The 20,887-nt window shown below is 38.8% G+C and overlaps 1 protein-coding gene across 1 annotated transcript in view; it reads left to right on the top strand.

Moving 5' to 3' along the window:
• Positions 1-20,887, top strand: part of TTC17 (tetratricopeptide repeat domain 17) — a 54,744-nt gene that overhangs the window by 30,806 nt on the left and 3,051 nt on the right. Inside the window, exons 17-23 of the mRNA XM_058026288.1 lie at positions 12,701-12,871; positions 13,225-13,475; positions 14,025-14,190; positions 16,486-16,606; positions 16,928-17,087; positions 17,582-17,665; positions 19,081-19,200. Coding sequence (XP_057882271.1) covers positions 12,701-12,871; positions 13,225-13,475; positions 14,025-14,190; positions 16,486-16,606; positions 16,928-17,087; positions 17,582-17,665; positions 19,081-19,200 — 1,073 coding nt within the window. The remainder of the gene's footprint in view (positions 1-12,700; positions 12,872-13,224; positions 13,476-14,024; positions 14,191-16,485; positions 16,607-16,927; positions 17,088-17,581; positions 17,666-19,080; positions 19,201-20,887) is intronic.

Here is a 20,887-nt window from a genome sequence, read left to right as displayed (position 1 = left end):
AACAGGGACACTCTCAAAGGTGCAGAAATGAAATATTTGGGCTGCTTATTAAGCCAGCAGAGAAAGCCAGTGTCATTTTTGTCTGGTGCTAAGTGGCACATTGCTGAGATTTGTCTTGCACACTTATGGCTAAAAATATTGCAAGTAGCTTTTATCAGGTATTAAGGTGCGTAGATGACTATCCAGCTGTGGGATTGTTCCTGTGGCAGTTCACTAGCTGATGTAAACATTCAGATGTTGCCAAGCCTTATTACAAAGATTACAGAATATGATAACCATATTTTTAGTGTGATGGTCAGCTGGCCATTGAAACATACTGATTTGTTAGTTGCTGTTGGATAAGACTTTTCTTTCTGTGTGTAAACAGAATTGTTGCCTGAGCAAACAGAAGTCATTTGTACTCAAAATATTTTTATCAGACTAAGCATCTATCTCTGTCTCACAGTTCCATTTGTTTGTGAGCTCATGCACTTCACATTTTTCCAGACAAGACCAAAATTCAAAATCTTATTAACAGACTGATGCTATTCAAAACACGAAACATAACTTGTTTCAAGCTTCAAGTTCAAGTCTTACTGTCTTTCATCCTTGGCAGGATAGTGCTTTTACAAAAGGCTTTGTGCTGCTCTTTGCAAAGTCGAAGGAGTGTGAGTTCATAGTGAATGTAAGTGTATGCCACCGAGAAACCTGAATCCCTGTGTGTAGAGGGAGCGCGTGTGTGTGAGAGCAGTTCATCCTCCTTAGAGCGAGTTCTGTAATGGGGATCCGCTTTACGCGTGCCTTTAGTGCCCTCTTGTGGTACCAATACTCTGTGCCACATGAAAATCAAAACTCCTGCTTTATTCTGTCTATTTCCCCATAAAATAAAACATGGAAAAGGTGCTTCAGCTTGTATGTATGTGGATTTCCCTTTATCCTTCAGCACTTAGGTTCTTACAAGTTAGTTAAAGTTAATAAGCTTATACCTTTAAGCAAATTGACCCGAAGGGGAGAGGTTGACCTGAAAGGAGAATCTCTACTTGAAACTCTCATAGTCAGCTTATGACAGATTAAATAACTTCCTTAAATCAACATCCCAGTTTAAGCAGGCATCTGACACTAGTTTGACAGCTGCAATCAACTCAGGTCCCTTTAGTCATTGGGGATACACAAACATTAAGCAAAAGTATAACGTCATTTTCTTTTCAGTAGTATGTTGAGACACAGGAATGTGAAATACTTTGCATTTTAAAAAGCACCTTTCACTTAGTTATTCCCTACTAGTTATGACTGATTTGATAGTCCCAGCAACAGCTACATTTTTGTTCCATTTCCTATAGAATGAGGTCCCATTAGACATTTTTATTGTAAAAGTAGTTTCCTCCTTGTCCAGGTGCTGTATCTTGTTTGTCCAAGGAATGCTTATCACATTAACACTTATCACACAGTGTTAATGGTGTTACATTAATGTTAATGGAATAAGCATCCCCTGAGGTGTTCACTCTTGGAGCTTTTCTGTATGTTTAAAATTCAGCTTTTTCTCACCTTCATTTGCATATTAGAAGACAAAATTCATGAGTGCTCCTGAACCTTATTGAGAATATTGCATGTACTCTTACTTATCTTAGAGTTTGCAAAAGGGGTGGGATCTTTGGGTGAACATTTGTTTCTCTGTTGCTGTCTCTCTTGCCTTATGATAAAGTTCATCTGTATGAACAGAAGAGTCAACATCAGTAGGGTATTTAAACAACAAGCAGAATTCTATGAAGCACATGAACAGCTTGTCAGAGCTCTCAGAAACACATCAGGGCAATAATTTGCCTTGGTCATGTAGCAGTAGGATGGAGAAAGTGGGTTCTGTGTGAAACGGGGGCTGTTCTAAGATCATTGTTATCCTTTGAAGTTGTTCATTGGTGGCCCATAATGCACAGGAGTGCACCCATGTGCCTGTTGTTCACCTTGCAAGTTTCACCTGGAATCTGAAAATCAAGCTGGATTCTTGTTCCCTCTGGCAGCCGAGCATCTCTGTCATTGAGGATTGTACAGTGACTGTCCATCTGAAAGATCTGGTGGGTGGCACACAGGTGTGCTCTAGATCACCATATTTGGGCTCTTTAGTGATAAAGGAGTAAGAGGAGGTTAAATTGTACGTGTGTAGAGTGAAAACTTGCAGAATACAGGCAGGTGGGTGATATGGAGAACGATGTCTGCTCTTTGTCCTGGTGGAATCCAACATCCCTGGGGAGCGAGGTTGTTGGGAAATGTCAGATGTGCTTCTGAGTGGAAGATCTTGGAGAAATCCATGTGAGAATGTGCTGTGTGTGAATAATGTGACTCAGTTATTTTGGGTTTGTGCTACTGTTTCTGCGCCGCTAGCCCAATAAGGGAAGAAGCAGTTCCCACAGTCCACTTTTGCAGCAGTATTAGAATATTGAGAATATTGACATGATCTTGAAGATAATTGACCAGATGCAGGCTTCTTGGTACTTTTCACTCCTTGGAGCCTGATTTAAAAATCATACTTTTCCCTGAAAAGTCTTCATTTAGTGTCTCTTGAGTGGCTGAAGGAAGTTGAAGGTAAATGACCTCGCCCTAATACTGCTGTGCCAAGCTCATCGAAACCTGTCTTCTCTTTCCATGTATTTTTCTTGTCAAAACTATGGAAAGGATGTATAGAAGAGATTCTTAAATTGAAAAATGAAAGAATGTGTTACTATGTTAAACATGGTATTTTTAGCTACGCCAGTACCCCTAGGCTGTGCACCCACTGCTTGTGCACATTGCTTCCAAGCTGCTGCTTGCTGGAAAGCCATTGAGAATCTTAAAGGTTTCTGTAAACAATGCATGATTCCTTCAGTATATCCATGTTGTTCAAATGTCATTCTCTTTTGCATGTGTTAAATACACTAATGATTGAGTTTGTTCTGCAGCTTCTTTCATCCTGCAGAATATGCCTTGCTGTCCTACACACATGGCCTGCTTCTTTCCTGCATGGCAGCGTACCTGACAGCTTCTCCCAGCAGCCATCAGTCTCAGTATCATGCTCTTTTAAGAATGGTACACCTGCAATATTTAGTGTTCTGCATCCATTCTGTCTTTTCCCAAGATCTGAAGGCCATTGGCTAGCAGAGGAGAGAGAAGAAAATTATGGCCTCAGCTGCTGTGGTAACTGAGAGAATGAGAATTGCACTGTAGAAGGGAATTTAGAGCTGTAGGAGAATTCAGTGAGAGTTTACTGATGCAAAACCATTAAGTATGAAGAAAAAGCAGTACAGTATTTAATTAAATATAATATGACATTTCCCATTTATATCTGCCTTTACAGTGCAAAAGACTTTTCTTCATATGTTACCTGGATCTTTCCTTTACTTGAGCAATAGCTACATGTTCATGTAGGAGGAGGAGAAACATCAGACATTGCTCAAAGGGAAAAGGTTCCCTCTCCAACTAAGTTTTCAAAAGCTGATACCTTCAGTTATCAGATATATTACCATTTCTATGCAGTGTGTGTGGTGCTTTTCTATGACAAGAATGTAGAGAAAATGAGAAATTTGTGACTTTGTCTTCCTCTCTGAGAGGCTTTCTTTGCCAGTGGCAGTTACTTATGTGTAGCTGCTAAAATTTCTTACTGAACCTTAACTGGATGCACCACCTAGAGCTGGACCTATTTAAAGAGTTCCAACAACTGCATATGTTCAGCAGCCTTTTTAGGAGGAATAGTAATTCCCCAGCTACATCTGCAGGGAGATGTGATTTCATAAACATGTTTATAGTTGAGCTGTATGCGCTGAATTAGTGAGTTGGTTAAAGCATGTTTAGAAGAGAAAAGAACCACATATGGGAAAGTGACAATGTGTAGTTTAGTGTCATTAGCAGCTGGCCGAGACCTTGAAGGCTTTATTCACTTGGCCTAAATCTGAGAACTTGTAAAGTGGTGATGTGTGGCCTCAGCCTGTAATGAGTCATGTGGAGGTTGTCTGGAAGCAGCATGCAATGCCATGTGCTCAGATTAAAATGAGCACTGCACGCTGAGCCACGGAGTGCCAGGCACTTAACTACCCCTGATCTGTCTGCTTTATTGATTTGTTTTTTCCTTTTAAGGTTGGTTGCCTGGTTCATGTGAGTTTGTGTTGTGCTCTGACTGTCCTCAAAGCTTTAAATCTATCATCTGTTCTGGCTACTAGAGACTGAAACTAGGACAGTTCAGCATTTCCCTAGAGGAAGAAATTGAAGCTTCTTGAATGTTTAACTATTTTGGGGAGAAAGGACATTCTTGCAAAAATTTTTAGTCTTTCTGCAGTAACTGTTCTATGGCTTTGTACTGTTCTGGCAGTGTGAGGAGAGTGTTTTCTTGTTGAATTCTAATCTCATCCAGCATAACCTTCTGCAGGTATTCCTTACTTAAGGCTAATCTTGATCAACAGAACCATCAAACCAGGTGTGGTGGTTTGACCAGAAATGGGATTTCTGGGATGCTGTAGTCAAACCAGAATTTTTTTATCCTGTTTACAGAACAGTTCTGCTTTTTAATGGATTTGTGTAGAATGTGCCCTGACAGGCAAACTGCCAAGCACTTGAAAGCTCTCTTAGATTAGTAAGGGACAGACCTACCTGGCAGTTAACACTGGTGTGCTCTTTGGGTGTGTCAGTAGCTCTGCTTTGGTGTCCAGTTAGGAGGAGCAGTTGCATGAATATCTATTCCAAACAAGTCTATAAATTATCACGGATCAAGTCTGACTATGAATCTGTTCTTGCTGAACAGTATAACCTAGTGAAGAGATATACAGATAAACATAAATACAGCCTATCAAAATAGCTTCTCTGAATAAAAAACATGTAATCAGGTCCCTGTGGTATGTTGTTTAAAAGTGGTTATCAAGACATATGCATTCAGAGAAGTGGGAAGCTAACAGTAACCCATGGTGGAGTTACTAACTCTCGTAGAGTTCAAATGTATGATGGCATTTCTCAGTAGAATGTTATCATTGTACCTAAAGTCCTTTTTAAACTTGAGTTCATAGATACTTAGGATCTAACAAGATCTACAAAATATGTGATACCTAGTATAACAAATATGTGGAAAAGAAGAAAGATTAGAAAGCTCAAAAAAAGGCCACTGTAGGCTTTGCTTATGCTAGTGATACTTAAACTAAGAATTGTCTTTTGCTTAATCATAAACTGATTTCAAAATTGTGTTTTGTACAGGGATGCAAATAGTAATAATTTAATATTCACAGCAAGCCTTATATTGGAAATACTGGGTGAGTATTTATTGTTAAGAAATTAATATGTAACTATTCTCTTACCTACAGTAAAAAAATCTGGCCCAGGGAGAAGTCACTGAGGACAAGCCCTTGTCTTCAGAGCTTTTATGTGCTTATTTCTCTTGGCTTTTTTTCTCTCTTTCCCCAAAACAAACAAGCAGAAAAAATCTTTATCCTTGAGGCACAGACTGAAATTCAGACTGGAAGGCTACTTACTTTTCTGCTGTATACATAGAAACAGAGTCCTCTGAAAGAGACATTTTCCAGTCTTCTTTTATTCACTGACTGGATTGGGGAGAGGGGTGGGTGGGGGACAGTCTACATATAGATATTTAGATGTTTTTATGTTTTATGCCCTATTCCTGGCATCATAGAGTAAGTTTCTGCTTATACATGTGCATCATGAAAAAAATAAGTTCCTATTTTAGTAGGTGGAAAGAGAAGGCTGTAGGTAATCAGTCTTTTTGATTTTCCCCTCTGTGATACTGGGAGGAAAATTGATATTTTCTACTCTGCTATAGAGTAGCCTACTGAATTCTTCAGGATGTTTTGCAAGCACGTCCCTTATTAAACTGCATTATGTTCTATTTTAAATAGGTTTGTCTTTCTCTTTAATTTTTTCCCATGTTTTATTTATCACTTTTTTTATATTTCATGAGGAAAATTTTTGTATCTGTTCATCAGGGACTGGTCTGTTACACAGTGGTGAGATATTTCTCTCAATATGATCAAGAAATCTGGTTATGTATTGTTGGATATTTGTATGTTTTGAAAGGTTTAATCAGAACTGCTGTGCTGAAACAAATAGATAACCAATTTAGAAGCGGCTATTTTGCTACAAATCAGATTTTAAAACTTCCCGCAAGTGAGAACAGTTTTACCATGTAAACCTCTTAACTGGAAAACTGTTGTTGGAATAAATAATAAAAAAGAAAGAACTTCTCTATGCTTCATTTTGTGTGCTTTGGTCTGAATTTTGATGGCATAAATTATCATCCTGTTTTTTGCTATGCATCAAATGAAAGCTTTTTTATGTAGTGTTTTCTTTGGCTATTCCTTTATGAACATACCTCTCATCATCTTTGAAGAAGGACCACTGGCTATCAAAGGGAGGAATTTGTGAAAGTCAACTTAATTTTGCTTTTCATTATTTGTTTTCAATACTTCACTTTTTCAATCGGCAGTTTGTCCTGTCCTTTGAAAATGTTTGTTTTTGTCCTGTAAATTCTGATTTTTCAAAGGAGGATTTATATTAAAGGAAAAAGCTAAAAATTAACAAATGGTGTTTTTGCGTAGGGAGAAAACACATTAAAAGCTTAGTTCAGAATTTGGGCATTACACTCCTCCTTCTTTTCCAGTACCCATATGGATACTGAACTTCATCAGAGTAGGAACTTACTGCCATCTGTCTTTTGTTATCCAGAATAGAATCTATGATGATGTGTGGGTAGTAGAGACATCTTTTTAGTGATTTATCCAGTGTGTTACAACTGTAAAAGGCACTGGAGTTCCACTGGTGTTACTGTTCTGGAGCTGAGTCGTGCGTGGCTGAAATCACAGTGATTATGTGGTAGATCTGGGGTATTTCTCTTGAACTAAATACAGACCTAGCAAACATTCACAGGTCAGTATTCCACAACCAGCTAATTCTAATTGAAACTTCTAGTTTTCTTCTTTTACTCACCTGCTGTTATCATTTGGTGATCATTTTTCACTAAAAATTAAGTGATTAAGTGGACATTCTTGTAGGGGTTTTTTTTATGCTTGTGTGTGTGGAAAGCAACAAATTCCATTGGTATTGCTTCTGGAGTTTTATTGCAGCACTGTTGTGCAGTTCAGCAGTTATGGCCTGTGACCTTTGTGTAACATTTCTAATGGCAATCCTCTCTAGTCCTAAGTGTTCTGCAGTTTCTGCTTTCAGAGCTCAATCATGGGATTCATTTTGAAGTACAAACGTGTGGTGTTTTTTTCATTAAAACAGTAAGAAAAGGACTGCATTAATTTTAGAGCAAAATCTAAATAAAACCATGTTAATTTATTATTAAGGTGAGCAGAGCAGCAAGAACTGCTAAAGATAGATCTCTCCTGTAGTTACTGCTCATCCTACTGCTTTTAAAACTCATGTCAAAATAAGTGGCTTGAATTTTTTTCCCTTAGCAAATGTGTTGCAATCAAATATATGTTTCTATGTGATTGGAATAATATGGTTGCTGTTAATGTCTCAGAAGATCTTTAGGAAATTACCACGTTCACCTTGAAGGATCAGGGTAATTAGAGTATGCAGTGTGTTAATCGCTAGTGTTAACGTTGCCAGGAAAGTCAAAGTTCATGTTTTTGTGTTGTCTAGAGAATGGTCTCCCAAACAGCACTTCCCTGTGACACTGCCTGGCTTGTTGATCAACAGAGTCACTGTGGTACAGAAAGTAAGACAGTTCTTAGGGTGCTCTTAGGGTGCTCATCCCAGGTGTTGATGAATGAGATCCCTGTAGTTCTAGATCCACAAAAGGTTCTGGTAGGTGAATTCTCTCATTCTAGATTATTTTTGTAAACCTTGGGAAATGATATTGCCTGTGACACAAAGCACTGGACAAGACTGGTTCTATAAAAGTGGTGGGTGACAATGTGCTGACTTTCAGTTTAATTTCTATAATGAATATATTTTAGCGTAATTGTAAATATATGTCACTCAGGTAGTGAGCACACCCAGATTTTTCACATGACCTCTAAGCAGCATCATTGCCCATTCTCATATGTAAAGTGGTAATACACCACCCCCCTTTACTTATGTGTCTCTGCATCTGTGTGAGCAGTGCAAAAGTAAAGAGAAGACTCCTTATTGATGCTGAGATGTCTGTAGATGAGTCTGTTCATCTGCATGTAGGGATTGAAACTTTTTTCCATTGAGTTCAGTGATATGTCATTCCTGCTGTAGAAAGAAAAAAAAATATCTTTACTGAATTTCACTGTGGGGAATATTAGTTTTAAGCATTCATAAAAAATAAGTATGGAGTTAATAACTTGTGTTAGCAGCTTGGTTTCAGTTTGTTCTCTGCTCTGACAACTCAGGTATTAGGCTGACTTACATCTGTATTACGTGCAATTCTCTCTTGGCTGTGTTTACCCATAAAGAGGCAAATTATTTAAGTGACACATAGCTCCAGATAACATGCATGTTTGCCTAACCTAATGCAAGTCACTGACTACAGCAACAGTCCTTGACTCTTGTAATAATTCAGGTGATAATGTAGCTCTGTTTATTGCAAACAGTAGGAAAAGAAAAAACAGTACCTAAATTTAAAATTACTTGAGTTTTAGTTCTGAGGCATTATTCTGCCACTGTAATTTCTAAATATGTACCAAAAAAAATTAAGGGAACTAGTCTGTATAACATTAGAAGTTAGGACCCAATAATTTTCATAAACCTAGGATGTTGGAACATAGGTGGTGGAGTTAGGAATACCTTTTTTTTTTGCAGGTTCTACCCTGACAAAGAGCTAAATGTCAGTAAAAATTTTGTGCTGACCTAAGACACTTGGAGATAATTTTACTTTTTATTTCTAATGCTATTGATAACACCAAATCACGTATCTTTAGTTGCTATATAAGAATCAAACAGTGAAAATATTTAATGAGACCTCATTCTCTCTACCAGATATACCTCAAGAAACAAACAACTACAGTGGCAGTTAATTTACGTTTTTAGAACAAACAGTGCCTAATTTAATGGTGAGGTTTGATTACTTTGAAGAACTTACTCAAGGTGCACCACTTCTGTGTGATACTCTGGGGGTGTTGTTTGTTCATCTCCACGTTTCTTTCCTTCCCTTACGTGAGTGGCTTTCAGTCTGAGCATATGGGATCACCTAAACTGACAGAAATTTGCTCTTAGACAAAAAAAACCCAGCACGTAGCACCAGAAAAGTTCATATGTAATGAGGAGAGTTCCTAATGGTTTCCAGGCGTGACTTTTCTGAGAAATGGAAAGCATTAAATATGGAATATGGTTCAGAATAAGTATTTGTTGCCCATTCATAGATGGAGCAGCTCTTAACCTCCAGTTACTGCATTGCTTCTCCCTCCTAATATTTCTCCTTCCCTATGACAGATGACAACACTCTGGGTGCTTCCTTCCTTATGCTAGGTGGAGTTCAGCTTAAGAGTTCGCTCCATTCCTAAAGAACTCAAGTCTAACTTTTTCTCTGTGTTTTTTCTGCCCTACCAACTGCAGTAGTTGCCACAGCTTCAGTGGACATTTGAGAGGAGTCCTGAAAATCATGGAGGTGGTTGATATTAAATGGGATGGATAATCCAGCAAATCTTTCCTATATTTAAAGTTTGGTTTGTGCTAAGTTTGGTTTGTGCTGCACAAGTGTGTTCACATTGGCCGAAAAAATTACAAGTTATAACAGTATGGGAGTAGAGTCCTTTAATATTAAACAATGCTGTGTTCTGCTTTTAATCTCCGAGGTCTCAAGGCTTCAGTCTCAAATACAGAGTTTGTATTTGCTTTTTCTCCAGAAGATTTCCTTTGTAAATTAGGAACTACTGTGTGGGTTTTTCCGCCAGTTCCTACATGAACCTGGTACAGACTGTTTGTGTTATTTGCATCACTTAAACAAAGGCCCAGACATTTGTTTGTATCATCAGTTTGATTTTTGTTTCACTGTCTGGAATTTAGTAGCTGGGTCTCATAATACATAAGGTAAGGCAGAACTCTGATCCTCTTCCCTCTGAACTTTCTTGGCTCTACAGAAGCAATGGGAAGAGTGACAACAGCTGCTCTCAGAAAATAAATGAGCAAGAAAGTGATCCTTCTCTAGTAAATTTTCAAGGTGAAGTAAGCTGAACTTACCAAGTACAATGTAGAAATTTTAGACTTCCAAGTTTTGTAATATTACTGTGTCAGGAATTTATACCTAAAACACATGTGCAGACTAAGACAGCCAGAATATGTGTGAAATAGTAATAATAAATATCTGGGCATTTTTAGGTTTTTTAGGTCAGTGGTCACTTTTGTCCTTCACATAACAGAGGTGCTGTAAGTATTGCAGTGATATGGCCAAAGTTCTACAGACAGAGACTGTGCCTGGAGTTTGGGGCTGTGTTGTTCCCTTGCTGGTCTCACACTCTTCCCCACTGGACTTCCTGGTGGGTTTCAACCTTCTGGCTGACAGAAACTGTGAAGTTCTGACTTGCAGTGTTTCAGTACCACCAGCTTCATGGTTCACTCACTAGAGATTTTCAACTTCCATTGGTTTTTCAACTAGTGTTTTTGTCTCCAGCAATATCAGATAACTGAAAGCAGCAATTTGAAAAAATTAGGTCACTCAGGTTTCTATATATAGCAGCTCTCAGATCCCAAGAAAGCCAGCACAGTCATCTAGCCTGTTTTTAGCTGTCAGTGTTTGTAAATTAATGTTAACAGAGTTGGTGTTAAGTAGAATTTTAAGTACCATCATTTTTTTTCCTTCTGCTTGTGCTTTCCAGCTTTTTTAATCCTTTTTGGCATTTTTATTTCAATTAAAAATAGTTATCTATGTTTGAGCCCCTCTGCTTCTTTCTTTATACTAATGATGAGTGGATCTTCAGCCAAGGGAATTGTGGCCATCACATTTCTAAGCACCTGACTTGCATTGAAATCAGGCTGGGTTGATGTCATGTGGGGACAGCTCAAGTGTTCTGTGTGCACCATTTGTCATGACTAAACGTGAGGCTCTCCATATATTGAAGTGCTTGTTTTATCTTTTTCTTCTTTTTTTTTTTTTTAATATGAAACCGATTAGTTTTTCTTAGCAGAATGGGAGAAGTGAGCAGGGGACTGAAGAAAGAATCAATGACTGATAGAGTAGGAAAGGTTGAGTATAAGTGGATGGTAGATATTAGAAGAGTTTATGAAGTTAACTACTTCTGGTTTATATACTTACTCATAACATTGTTTGTTTTCTTACATACAGCAGAAGAGGTAGGACAAGAAATAGTTTTCCCAAAAGATTTATAAATCTAGTTTGATTTTGGTCACTCACACAGAGAAAATATTGGTTTGTTTCTCCTCCAAAGGTGACACCTGAGTGTTCCCAGGTGGAGAAGCAGAGAGCTAAAAGCTGTAGTTTGACTTTGCAGAGAAGCACTGGAACCAAGTTACCCTTATGTGAGAGTTAGAGCCATCCTCTCATCCCACTGGCCTGATGATGGTGTAAAACCTAGAATTTTCCTTTGTACCATAGGATCATTGTGTGAAGTAGAAAGGGCTCACTGATCTACTTTGTTCACATTCTTGTTATTTTATGCTTCTGGTTGAAAAAAATAATGCTTTCCATATGCATAGAGAAATACAATTTGCACTCAGAGAGGGCAGAATGGAGAATGTACTTGAGAATCTCTTAATGCTTTTATTCAGCTGTGGGCTTCTTAATTCATTTCTCCACGTACACTGTTTTCACTCACAAGTGACTGAAATAAAGGAAGGAAAGGTTCTAAAGCAGTAGCTGTGTACATGTCTGTGTCTCAGCCCCATAGCTGCGCCTTGGGGTTCAGGGCAGTTCCCAGCCTCTCACACATGTGGAGAATGGCATCATTAGCTGTATTCCCTAAGCACCTCTGGCTGTGGAAAGTAATTAGTATTAAAAAATTGGAGATTTGTAGTTAAAATGTACTTATTATCAAAAGTGTTGTTACAAAGATGCAGGTGGTCACCCTTAAAAGTGTCCAAATGCTTATGTGGCACTAAAGGATGCTCAAAGGCTACTGTTGCAAGTGTACCCTTTTTTATTTCTGCTTATTACTGACTCTGCATTTGGATTCTTTCCAGTGTTATTCCTGGATCTTTGCATTTGGTGCAATGTGAACTTGTAACCTGAGCACAAAATTATAGATGTTTAATTTTAAGCTGTATAAACTTCTGATTTTTTGCACAGATTAGTGCTCTTAACTTTTGTCTTTCTATTTCGTGAGCTGGTTGTGCCAACATGCTGTCTGTTGCTGGCATAGAAGGTCAGCCTGGCATTTCCAGATCAGTCTGCCTTGTCTCTTTTCTCAAGCATGGTGACCACTGTGGTCTCTTAAGTGAAAATTCATGTGGCAGGCAAACACCTCATATGGTGTATTGTCACTAAAACGTGTCTTGGGAGTGTTCATTGGAGTGGGTACCATCACACAGTAATTTCTCACCTCCTGTGCAACCTTCCTTTGAAAAGTAGCTGGTCTTTCTTGCATTAGTAGTTCACAGCATTTACCTAATAGCCTGTAACTGTTATACATTATCTCCCTTGTCAGTGGGCAGATTAGTTTTTAATCACTGAATGAAGTCTTTCATACTTTGTAGAATTATTGTTTTAATCCATAGGTTAAAAACATAGAAAATCCACACTAGAAGATGGTAGCTTCCACAATACAGCTTCTGCACTTGTATCCAGGAGGAGCTTTCTCTCATGGTATATCATTAAATTTCTCTCTTTCAGGCCACTGTCATGAGAAAAATCCAGATGGCAATTATGGCAAGGAGAAATACTTTGATGACCACTATGAGTCAGCTACAGCAGTGACAGAAGGACACTCTGAAGGAGGTACAGAAGATCCAGAAGTCCTTACTCAGAGTTCAGCAAGGGATCCCTCCTTCTTGAGACTGGAAAGTAAGTGAGCCTTACAAAATCAGTTCTGGCCAATAAAATTGTTTCTAGATTTTTCAGAAGGGCTGTCTGTTTTCCACTGAGAAGCTGTGTTTTCCCCTCTCTGTCCATAAAGTAGTAAGTAACCATAAACTAGTTTCATTCTTTTAACCATTCTTCTGCAAGCACAACAGGGCTGCTTATTTGTGATGGGGAGATGTTCATTGTCTAGTTCTCTCTTTGTGTAGTGACTAGTCAGTGATACTTGGCTTGTGCAAGGGGAAAAGTTAGATCACAGAAAAAAAGATTCTTTTTCTACAATTTGTGAAAGCACAGGGAAAATAATTTTTGAAGTTTTTTATGGTTTTCCCTCTTAGACACAGTCACTGCAGAAAGCAATGGTTCAGAAGGAGTGGAGGGTTTAGAAGATGATCAGATGTCTGAAGAGATGCTGGCTTTGGTGGATGAGTTTGAAAATTCTTGGCCTCAGGAAGCTTTTGAAGGGGCACTGGAGGTAAAAGGTCGTCGGATGGACTTGCAGGGAATCCGGGTCCTGAAGAAGGGATCTCAGGATGGACGAGCTAGCTCCTGTTTTGGGGACTGTGGTGATGATGATGAAGCTGAATGGGTAAGTTTGAGTTAGTTTACCTAAGTCTTGTACTAAATGTTGTGGACAAGGGAAAGATGAAGACAGTCCAAGGGATTTAGTACTGGGAGATACAGATCTATGAACTTCTCCTATGAGCCTAAAAGAGTCATCGATGGCCAATGTGAAATGAACAAGTAGTTTCAATCCATCACCAACTTCTTGATCACAGTTAAAAATAAAAAAATATTTTAACCAAAAGTTCTAGTTAGCATGAAAACACAGGAATCCCTCTTGTCATTGTGTTGCCAATAAAATATATTATGAAAAATGCTTTCAGTTCTTCAGCAATTAAATTGATTTTCTCTTGTGTTGGAGGTCAGAAGTTGCATACTTGGTTTGCATGGTGTGATGCAGTGAAAGGGAGCAGGCTTTGAGAATTAGTTGAGATGGGGAGGAAAAGAGAGAGACAAAGATCTCATCTGTAACATCTTTGGGCTAAAACAAGTACTTCATTGGGCTAAAACAAGTAGTGCAAAACAGTCATGGTGTTTCCTACTGTTAACCTTGCTAATATTGTTCTTTTGGTAGATCACTTTTCAGGTCAAACGTTTAAAGAAACCAAAAGTTGAAAGCTTGGATCTTCAGGAACCAGTTGGAAGAAATGTGGAAGAAGGGACTAATGCAGAAAATGAACACTTTTACCAAACTGCTCTAGAGATCAGTGGACCAAAGATACCTTCTCCTGGACCAATAGGTAACCTGCAACTTCTAGAGATAGTTAATCATTTACAGCTTTTGTATTACTATGATTTATTTCCTTTGCAGCCTTTATGTTACACTGGTTTATTACTGAAAATAAGCATCACAAAAATTACATAGTATAATGTCCCTTCTAGATGAGTACCTGGAAAACCAAGAAATCTCTTCCATCAGCACCTTCTTGATGAAGTGAAGCCTAACTTTATGTGTTGAATGAAAACTTTCTGGTTAATTTCCAAAATTTCTGGGGGATGAGGTGGTGAGAGTGAAGAATGAAAGAGGTAGATATTGTAAGTAGAAGTTGTAAAAGAGAGAGGGGACTTTGGTGATCTCTTTTGATAAACTTAATGAGCAGAGAGAAGTTAGTTTATCAGGATGCAGAATAAGACTTCTGATTTCTGGCTAAGCAGAAGACATACAACTCAAAGAGAAAGAGCTGAAAGCTTAGTCTAATAAAAATTAAGTAAATAAAAATCAAGTGTTCTGCTATAATTGTTCAGTGATGTTATAAGAGAAAACTTAGAACTGTCTTCCAAAACAGTGTGGCCATGGAAGAGAAGGGTTTTGCACCAATACAGGTGAGATTTTGAGAGATAGATGGAGTTTTTGCTAGTTGAATAAGAGGAATTGGAGGATAATCTGTTAATATAGTGCCAGAGAATAAAACCCAAGTAATTGACCCCTTTACTACTTGTCTTAACATTTCAATGGAGCTAAAATCTTAATATTGTGGGGCTGATGTGTAAGCCAAGTTCTACAGTGCATCTTAGTTCTTGACAATTTGATGACCTGGAAAATGATTTCACATTTTGAAGGCTTTTACATTAAATCTTTAACAACCTCCTTTTTTAGCAACTGACAAATGTAGGTTATTGAATTAAATATTTAAATGGGGGGGAAGGAATACATGCAAACAGACTGTCATTTGTGAGTAGTACACACCTGTCCTTTCCTCAATGTATATCTTCTTTCCCTCTGGTTACTTCTGTGGCTTTATTACATAGCATCCCTCAACTGTAAAGTAATCTTCCCAACATTCCTGTGAGGCAGGGTCTGCTGGCATCCTCTTTGCAAGAGCTAAATCATCAAAATTTAAGTAACAAATTGAAGATCACTCCTTCCCAGACTACTGAACTGTGTCTGTAGCATTTCCATATCTCTTTATGTCCTTTCCCATTCGCGCCACTAGGAACATGCATTCGATAGTTCACAGTGGTGGTGATGGGAGCTGAAAATTTTCCTTTGAAATTTTTCTTTGTATCTCGAAATTAATTTCTTTTTTATCACAATATTTTCTAAAATTCATGGTATTGCAGACTTCTTCATTATTTGCAAAATATGCTAAAGTGGTTTACTGTAACTTGGATGAGAAATAGGCGTTGCATCCAAATGGGCAAAATTTCACGTAACTAGAAATAAATACTGAAATATTCTCTATGTAGCTGATTCGATAGACTGGCATGTTGTTAAACTTGGCTTCCCACTGTGCAAATCTACTGCTATAGTGAATTTTTCTTACATTCCAAATAGTTTGTATGTTTCTGATGCCAGAGGAAAATGTTTCCTAACATTTAACACAGGCCAGTTTCCTAGGACTTGATATAGTATCTACCAAATTTGGGGGAAAGATTTCAGTAGGCTTTAGTTCAGATGTGAAGATCAGGTTCATGTTTCTCTCAGGAATCTGTTAGTTAACATAAAGCAAGTTATTTAACCTTTCCCTGCCTTGCTTTGCTCCTCTGCAAAGTGGGAGAGCTAAAGTGTAATTGTTAAATAGTCTCAGGAAGGTTTCCATCTTGAGTGTAAGAACATGGTAAAAGCCACTGACTGTCTTAAACAATACTCATTGAACAGTATTGGCAGGTTTTTTTGCCTGGAATTGTCAACAGATAAACAAGTCAACTTTTACTAGTTTTTAACTGTAGCTGTAGAACATTAATGATGACTCACACATTTGGTTTAAGGACATTTAGGTAGCAACGTTACCTGTAAACAAGATTGGCAATTGTTCTTAATCTGTAGTTTTGGAAAAAGTGTAATGAAACAGGTTTGAAACTTCATCTCTTCATCTGTCTTGTGCACAGTCTGGTTCTGTCTGTGCATGCCAGCAGTCCCATTCAGTCCATGTAGATTCAGGAACGTTCTTAAAGAAATGTCTCTGCAAGACAGTAACTTTTATAATGTAGGGGATGTATCCACTGGCATAGAGTATTTTAAGAGTCATTGTACTGAAGTAGAATGTCTTTCTCCTTCCAGAAAGTTTCTTCTATTTTTGTTTTATTTTCTCAAGGAAAAAGGCATGACTACCGTAGCCTTGGCTGGCCAAGTCCTGATGAATGCCTGAAACTCCGCAGGGTAGAGCTTACAACTGTAGCCAGCACGTGGCTTGCTGTTTCTGCTAAAAACATTGAGTGAGTATCTTGGATATGAGCCCTAAGTAAGTTACTTACACAAAGCAGGACAGTTACTTGGTCTTCAGTGTGTGTAAACTGAAGATTTTATGTTAGTAAGAAAAAACTTCCAGGATTTCTAAGAAGTTTGAAAGCATTATGTGGAATTTCATTAATTAGTCTTGAAAAGTGCAAGTGCAGATGAAAGATCCCATTTCTCTTGTTTCTTGAGCTACTCAGATGAGATTCTGCCAGGTTCTGGGCAGTTTACTTTCACTAAATAGCTTTCTAATGACTATTCTGTTCTTTTAACTAATTTGACTTGTTTTATGACATTTGTAGCATTACAGAACACATTGATTTTGCCACACAGCTGCAGGAACCAGCCATGGAGCCCCTTTGTAACCCAAACCTCCCAGCCAGTATGCATACTTTGGACCACCTGCAAGGTGTCTCTAGTCGGGCCAGCTTGCATTACACTGGAGAAAGTCAGCTGAAAGAGGTATGCCAGAGCTGAAGACTGTCACACAAAAGTGGCCATACTGTGGCAGATTGAAGGTGCATTTAGCTCAGTGCCTTGTCTCCAGAGGTGACTTTCAGTGAGTGAATGCCTGGATAAAACTCTAAGAACAGTGCAGCATTTTACCAGAATTTTACCAGAAATTTTACCAGAATGCCTTCCCAGCCATCTACAGTCTGCCCTGAGGGAAATCCTAAAACACCATTAGTGTCTCTGTATTTGTAGCTCTTTGTGAATGTTAGTGAAGGTAAAGTCCAACTCAGCATATTCAGAATTTCTCGTGTTCTTAGTATTCAGTGCCGTGGAGTTATAGCACTGTGTTATATAGATGGTATCAGCTCAAGATAGACAGTTGTGTTTAGGTTGAAGCAGGTTACAGCATTTGTAAAAATGCCAGGCAAAAAAGCAACCAATGAGCAAGGCGACATCTCTTACCAGGTTCCAGCATCTAAGTACTTGTATTTCCTATTCCACAGGTCCTACAGAATCTTGGCAAAGACCACTACTCACCACAGTCACTAGAACAAGTTGGTACTCGAATAGCCAAAGCTCTGGAAAAGGTATGTGTAAAGGAGAAGATGAGAAGTCTGGGCTTACTGCTCATGAGTGGCATAGTGGTCAATCCGGTCTCCAATCGTTTGTCTGAAATCCTGCTCAAGGAATGTATTAGTACTTGGACTAGGGATTTGTGTCTATTTAGCATCTGTAATGCCCTCACAGGTATTTTGTGGAGGTATATCTTATGCTTATACCATCAAGTGTCTTCTGCATCTCTCTGCTGAAACCTAAGCTTGTCAAATGTCCCAGTGTTTCCTGTGCCCTGTAGTGAGCAGCATTGCTGATTATTGATTTATTAAACTATTTCAACAGTTCTCAGCTCTCTTCTTTCTCTTTATGCTATATTGATTTGGAGCTTATGGAGAGTGGAGTTAAGCCATGTCTCCCCTCTCCAGTAGCACTCCTGGCATGCTGCTGTCAGACAGCTCAAAGGGGCTTCCTCTTTCAGCCTGCTGCTTCTGCCTGGTGCAGTGTTGGCCTGAAGTGTCAGATGTGTTCAGGCAGAGGTGTGGTACCATGTGCAAGCCTGCACTTCTGGTTCTCCTCAGAGAAACCCAAGCTTCCTAGCTGAAGGACCTCAGCTGTGAGCCCTAGGATGTCAGGGATTGCTATTCTATATTTACAACTAGTAGGGACAATATCCCAAACTACTATGGAAAAGAGAGCTCAATGAAAAGTTTGGTGCCCCTAGCCTGTTGGACCTAAAGCTGTCAGAGATACTTGCTGTGCTTTGAAATTATTACCAATATAGTTTTGTCCGTCCCCTGAAAGTAAAGACATTACTCTTATACTCATGTTACAAGAGTTAGGTTTTTGTTCACTTTAGATGTATACTAGTTTTTTTGCTTAGATGCTAGTTTCCAAGATTTATCCAAATAAGCTGAATATTTAGTGCAGAGATTAGAAACAGAATTCTCAGTATTTTCCTTTGTAATGCAGGGCATGGGAGTCAGCCAGATAGAGACTGGGCTTTGGCAGGCTTCTGGACTGAGCCGCATCCCAGGGCATCCTTTCTCTTTCCAGTGACTGCAGGGAGCCTACAGGTCCAATCAGCTAATTTAGCTAAGTTTTTTCCTTCATGTTGGGTAATGTGTGTGCACATAGATGCTCAGCATCAGAGAGCTGTTAGAAGCTGCTGTGGCTGCTGAAACTGTTGCTGTTGAAAGCTATTGAACTGCTGTTCTGTTCCTATGGAAGTGATGTTGAACTTGGAATTTGTTTCATTTGGCAGTCTCATTTACCTTGCTGTTGCATATATGTTGTCAGAAACTTTTTGCTGCTTTAAAATAGTTTAATGCTCTTTTAAAGTGTAACATCCTCTGTCTCAGTATATCAAATAAATTGGAAGAGTGAAAGGTAGGAAGAGTATTCGCTACCAGTGTTTACATTACAGTTTTTTGTGTTTTTCTTTTGCCAGAATCAGACTTCATGGGTCCTCTCTAGCATGGCAGCTCTTTACTGGAGGGTGAAAGGCCAAGGAAAGAAGGCAATAGACTGTTTACGGCAAGCATTGCACTATGCACCCCATCACATGAAGGTGTGTACACGTGTGTGCCCACTCCTCAGGTGAAAGAATGTTTTCCTTGTCCCAGCAGAGCTTTCACAGACTATTGTGAAGGCCAACACTATATCAGGTGTCTGTAATGTATTAGATACTAGCTAGTTGAGGTGAAACAAAGATTTTCACCATTTGTTTAGTATGGACTTAAAAAAAAGATAACTGCAGAAAGGGTTCAGTGGAATTGCCTGCAGTTCAGTGGATGTGACATCTGCTCTGGGCATCCCAGACTTGAACTTCCTCCTGTTAGTTGGGCTTTGAGTCTTCATCAGCCGTTGTCTGGACAAGTCTAACCCAAGATGTGGGTGTATGTTTTCTGGTTGTGCTTTTAGAGAAGGGAGTATGTCTTCTGGTTGTGCTTTTAGGGAGGGTGGGAGGTGATTATCTAAAGGAATTACTTAAGTGCTTGAATCTTAAGCATTTGGGCTGTGAATCTCAGTTGTACACTTGTCCTTGATTTTGTGCAGCAGTTCCTTGCTCCCAAATAAAGGCAGTACTTTGGACACAGTACTTTGGACTCTTCAGTGTTTCAGTTGGCTGAAGTGCTCTGTACCCTTCACCTTGGCAAGTGCTGTGCTGAGCATTGTAATGTCTGATCTTAAACACCAAGCTCCCTCTTGCAAACTGATAAATGTAATATAGGCTCCTTACTCAACATAGCAGATTTTTCTTTTTGACCTGGGCAACAAATTGTACAGCCTGGAAAAATGTAAATTCCACTGGAATCTTGGTCTTCAGCCTTTTTCTGAAAATTGCCAGACGAAGTAGTTCATGCTTTCAGGATATTATTAGGAAGATTTAGCCATTAACAGCAAAGATGCCTCAACTAAGAAATGCACATCCCCATTGCATATCCTTTGTATATTTCCTATAATGTTACTTATTTGCATTATCCATTTAAAACAAGGTTGGAACCAAGACCTAACACATCCAGCCTTTGCTTATTTTCCTGTCTTTCCATGTAATTGGTTCCTCAGGAAAGGAGTCCTTAGCTGTGTGATTTGTCAGGGTCAGACTATGGATTGGAAACTACAGTTTTTCAAAATTATGGTGAAGTAGTGCTTTTTTCTAGAAGTATGATATAATGTTGATTGAGACAGTATGAGACTCTGTCTTTGTGCCTTGGTTTTGTCCTCCATATTGAAGCTGCCCCCAGAGAAAACTCTGGATCTTGTTTGTAAAGATAGAGCTGAGACTTTTAATTCAGTGCTAACTCTGAGTAAAAGCTATTTTGTGTATTTTGGTTTATCCCCCTCTTTGTTTTTATGCACTTTGGCTACTTTCTCTTGACTTTTCTCATGAAAATAAAAGGTAATTAATTTTCCTGTGAACTTCTCTTGTGATCCTGACTTTCATAATATCTGCTTTTCAAACATGAGTAACTTGTCCAGCACAGGTATTCCTTGACACGTGAAGGTCAAGGAAATGGGGATCACATACATCCAGAACTTTTTATTGTTGTGATTTTACCCTATTTTTTTATTGAAGGCACTTAAGCCTTGGTACTAAGCGGTATTTTGGAGATTTGAGGCCCAGCTCCCAGAGAGTTTGTTCTATCTGCCAGGGCTCTACAGTTTTTTCAGTCAGACAAGGTCACAGTCTGGAAATCCAGGAAATAAAGAAGATACCATCCGTGTCTAGCTGAGAAAATTTTATTTATAGCTAT

Source organism: Melospiza georgiana, chromosome 6, assembly GCF_028018845.1.
Source record: "Melospiza georgiana isolate bMelGeo1 chromosome 6, bMelGeo1.pri, whole genome shotgun sequence".
In the NCBI taxonomy this organism is placed as follows: Eukaryota; Metazoa; Chordata; class Aves; order Passeriformes; family Passerellidae; genus Melospiza; species Melospiza georgiana.
The sequence above is the reverse complement of the archived record's forward strand: the minus strand, read 5'-3'. Positions and strand labels throughout refer to the sequence as shown.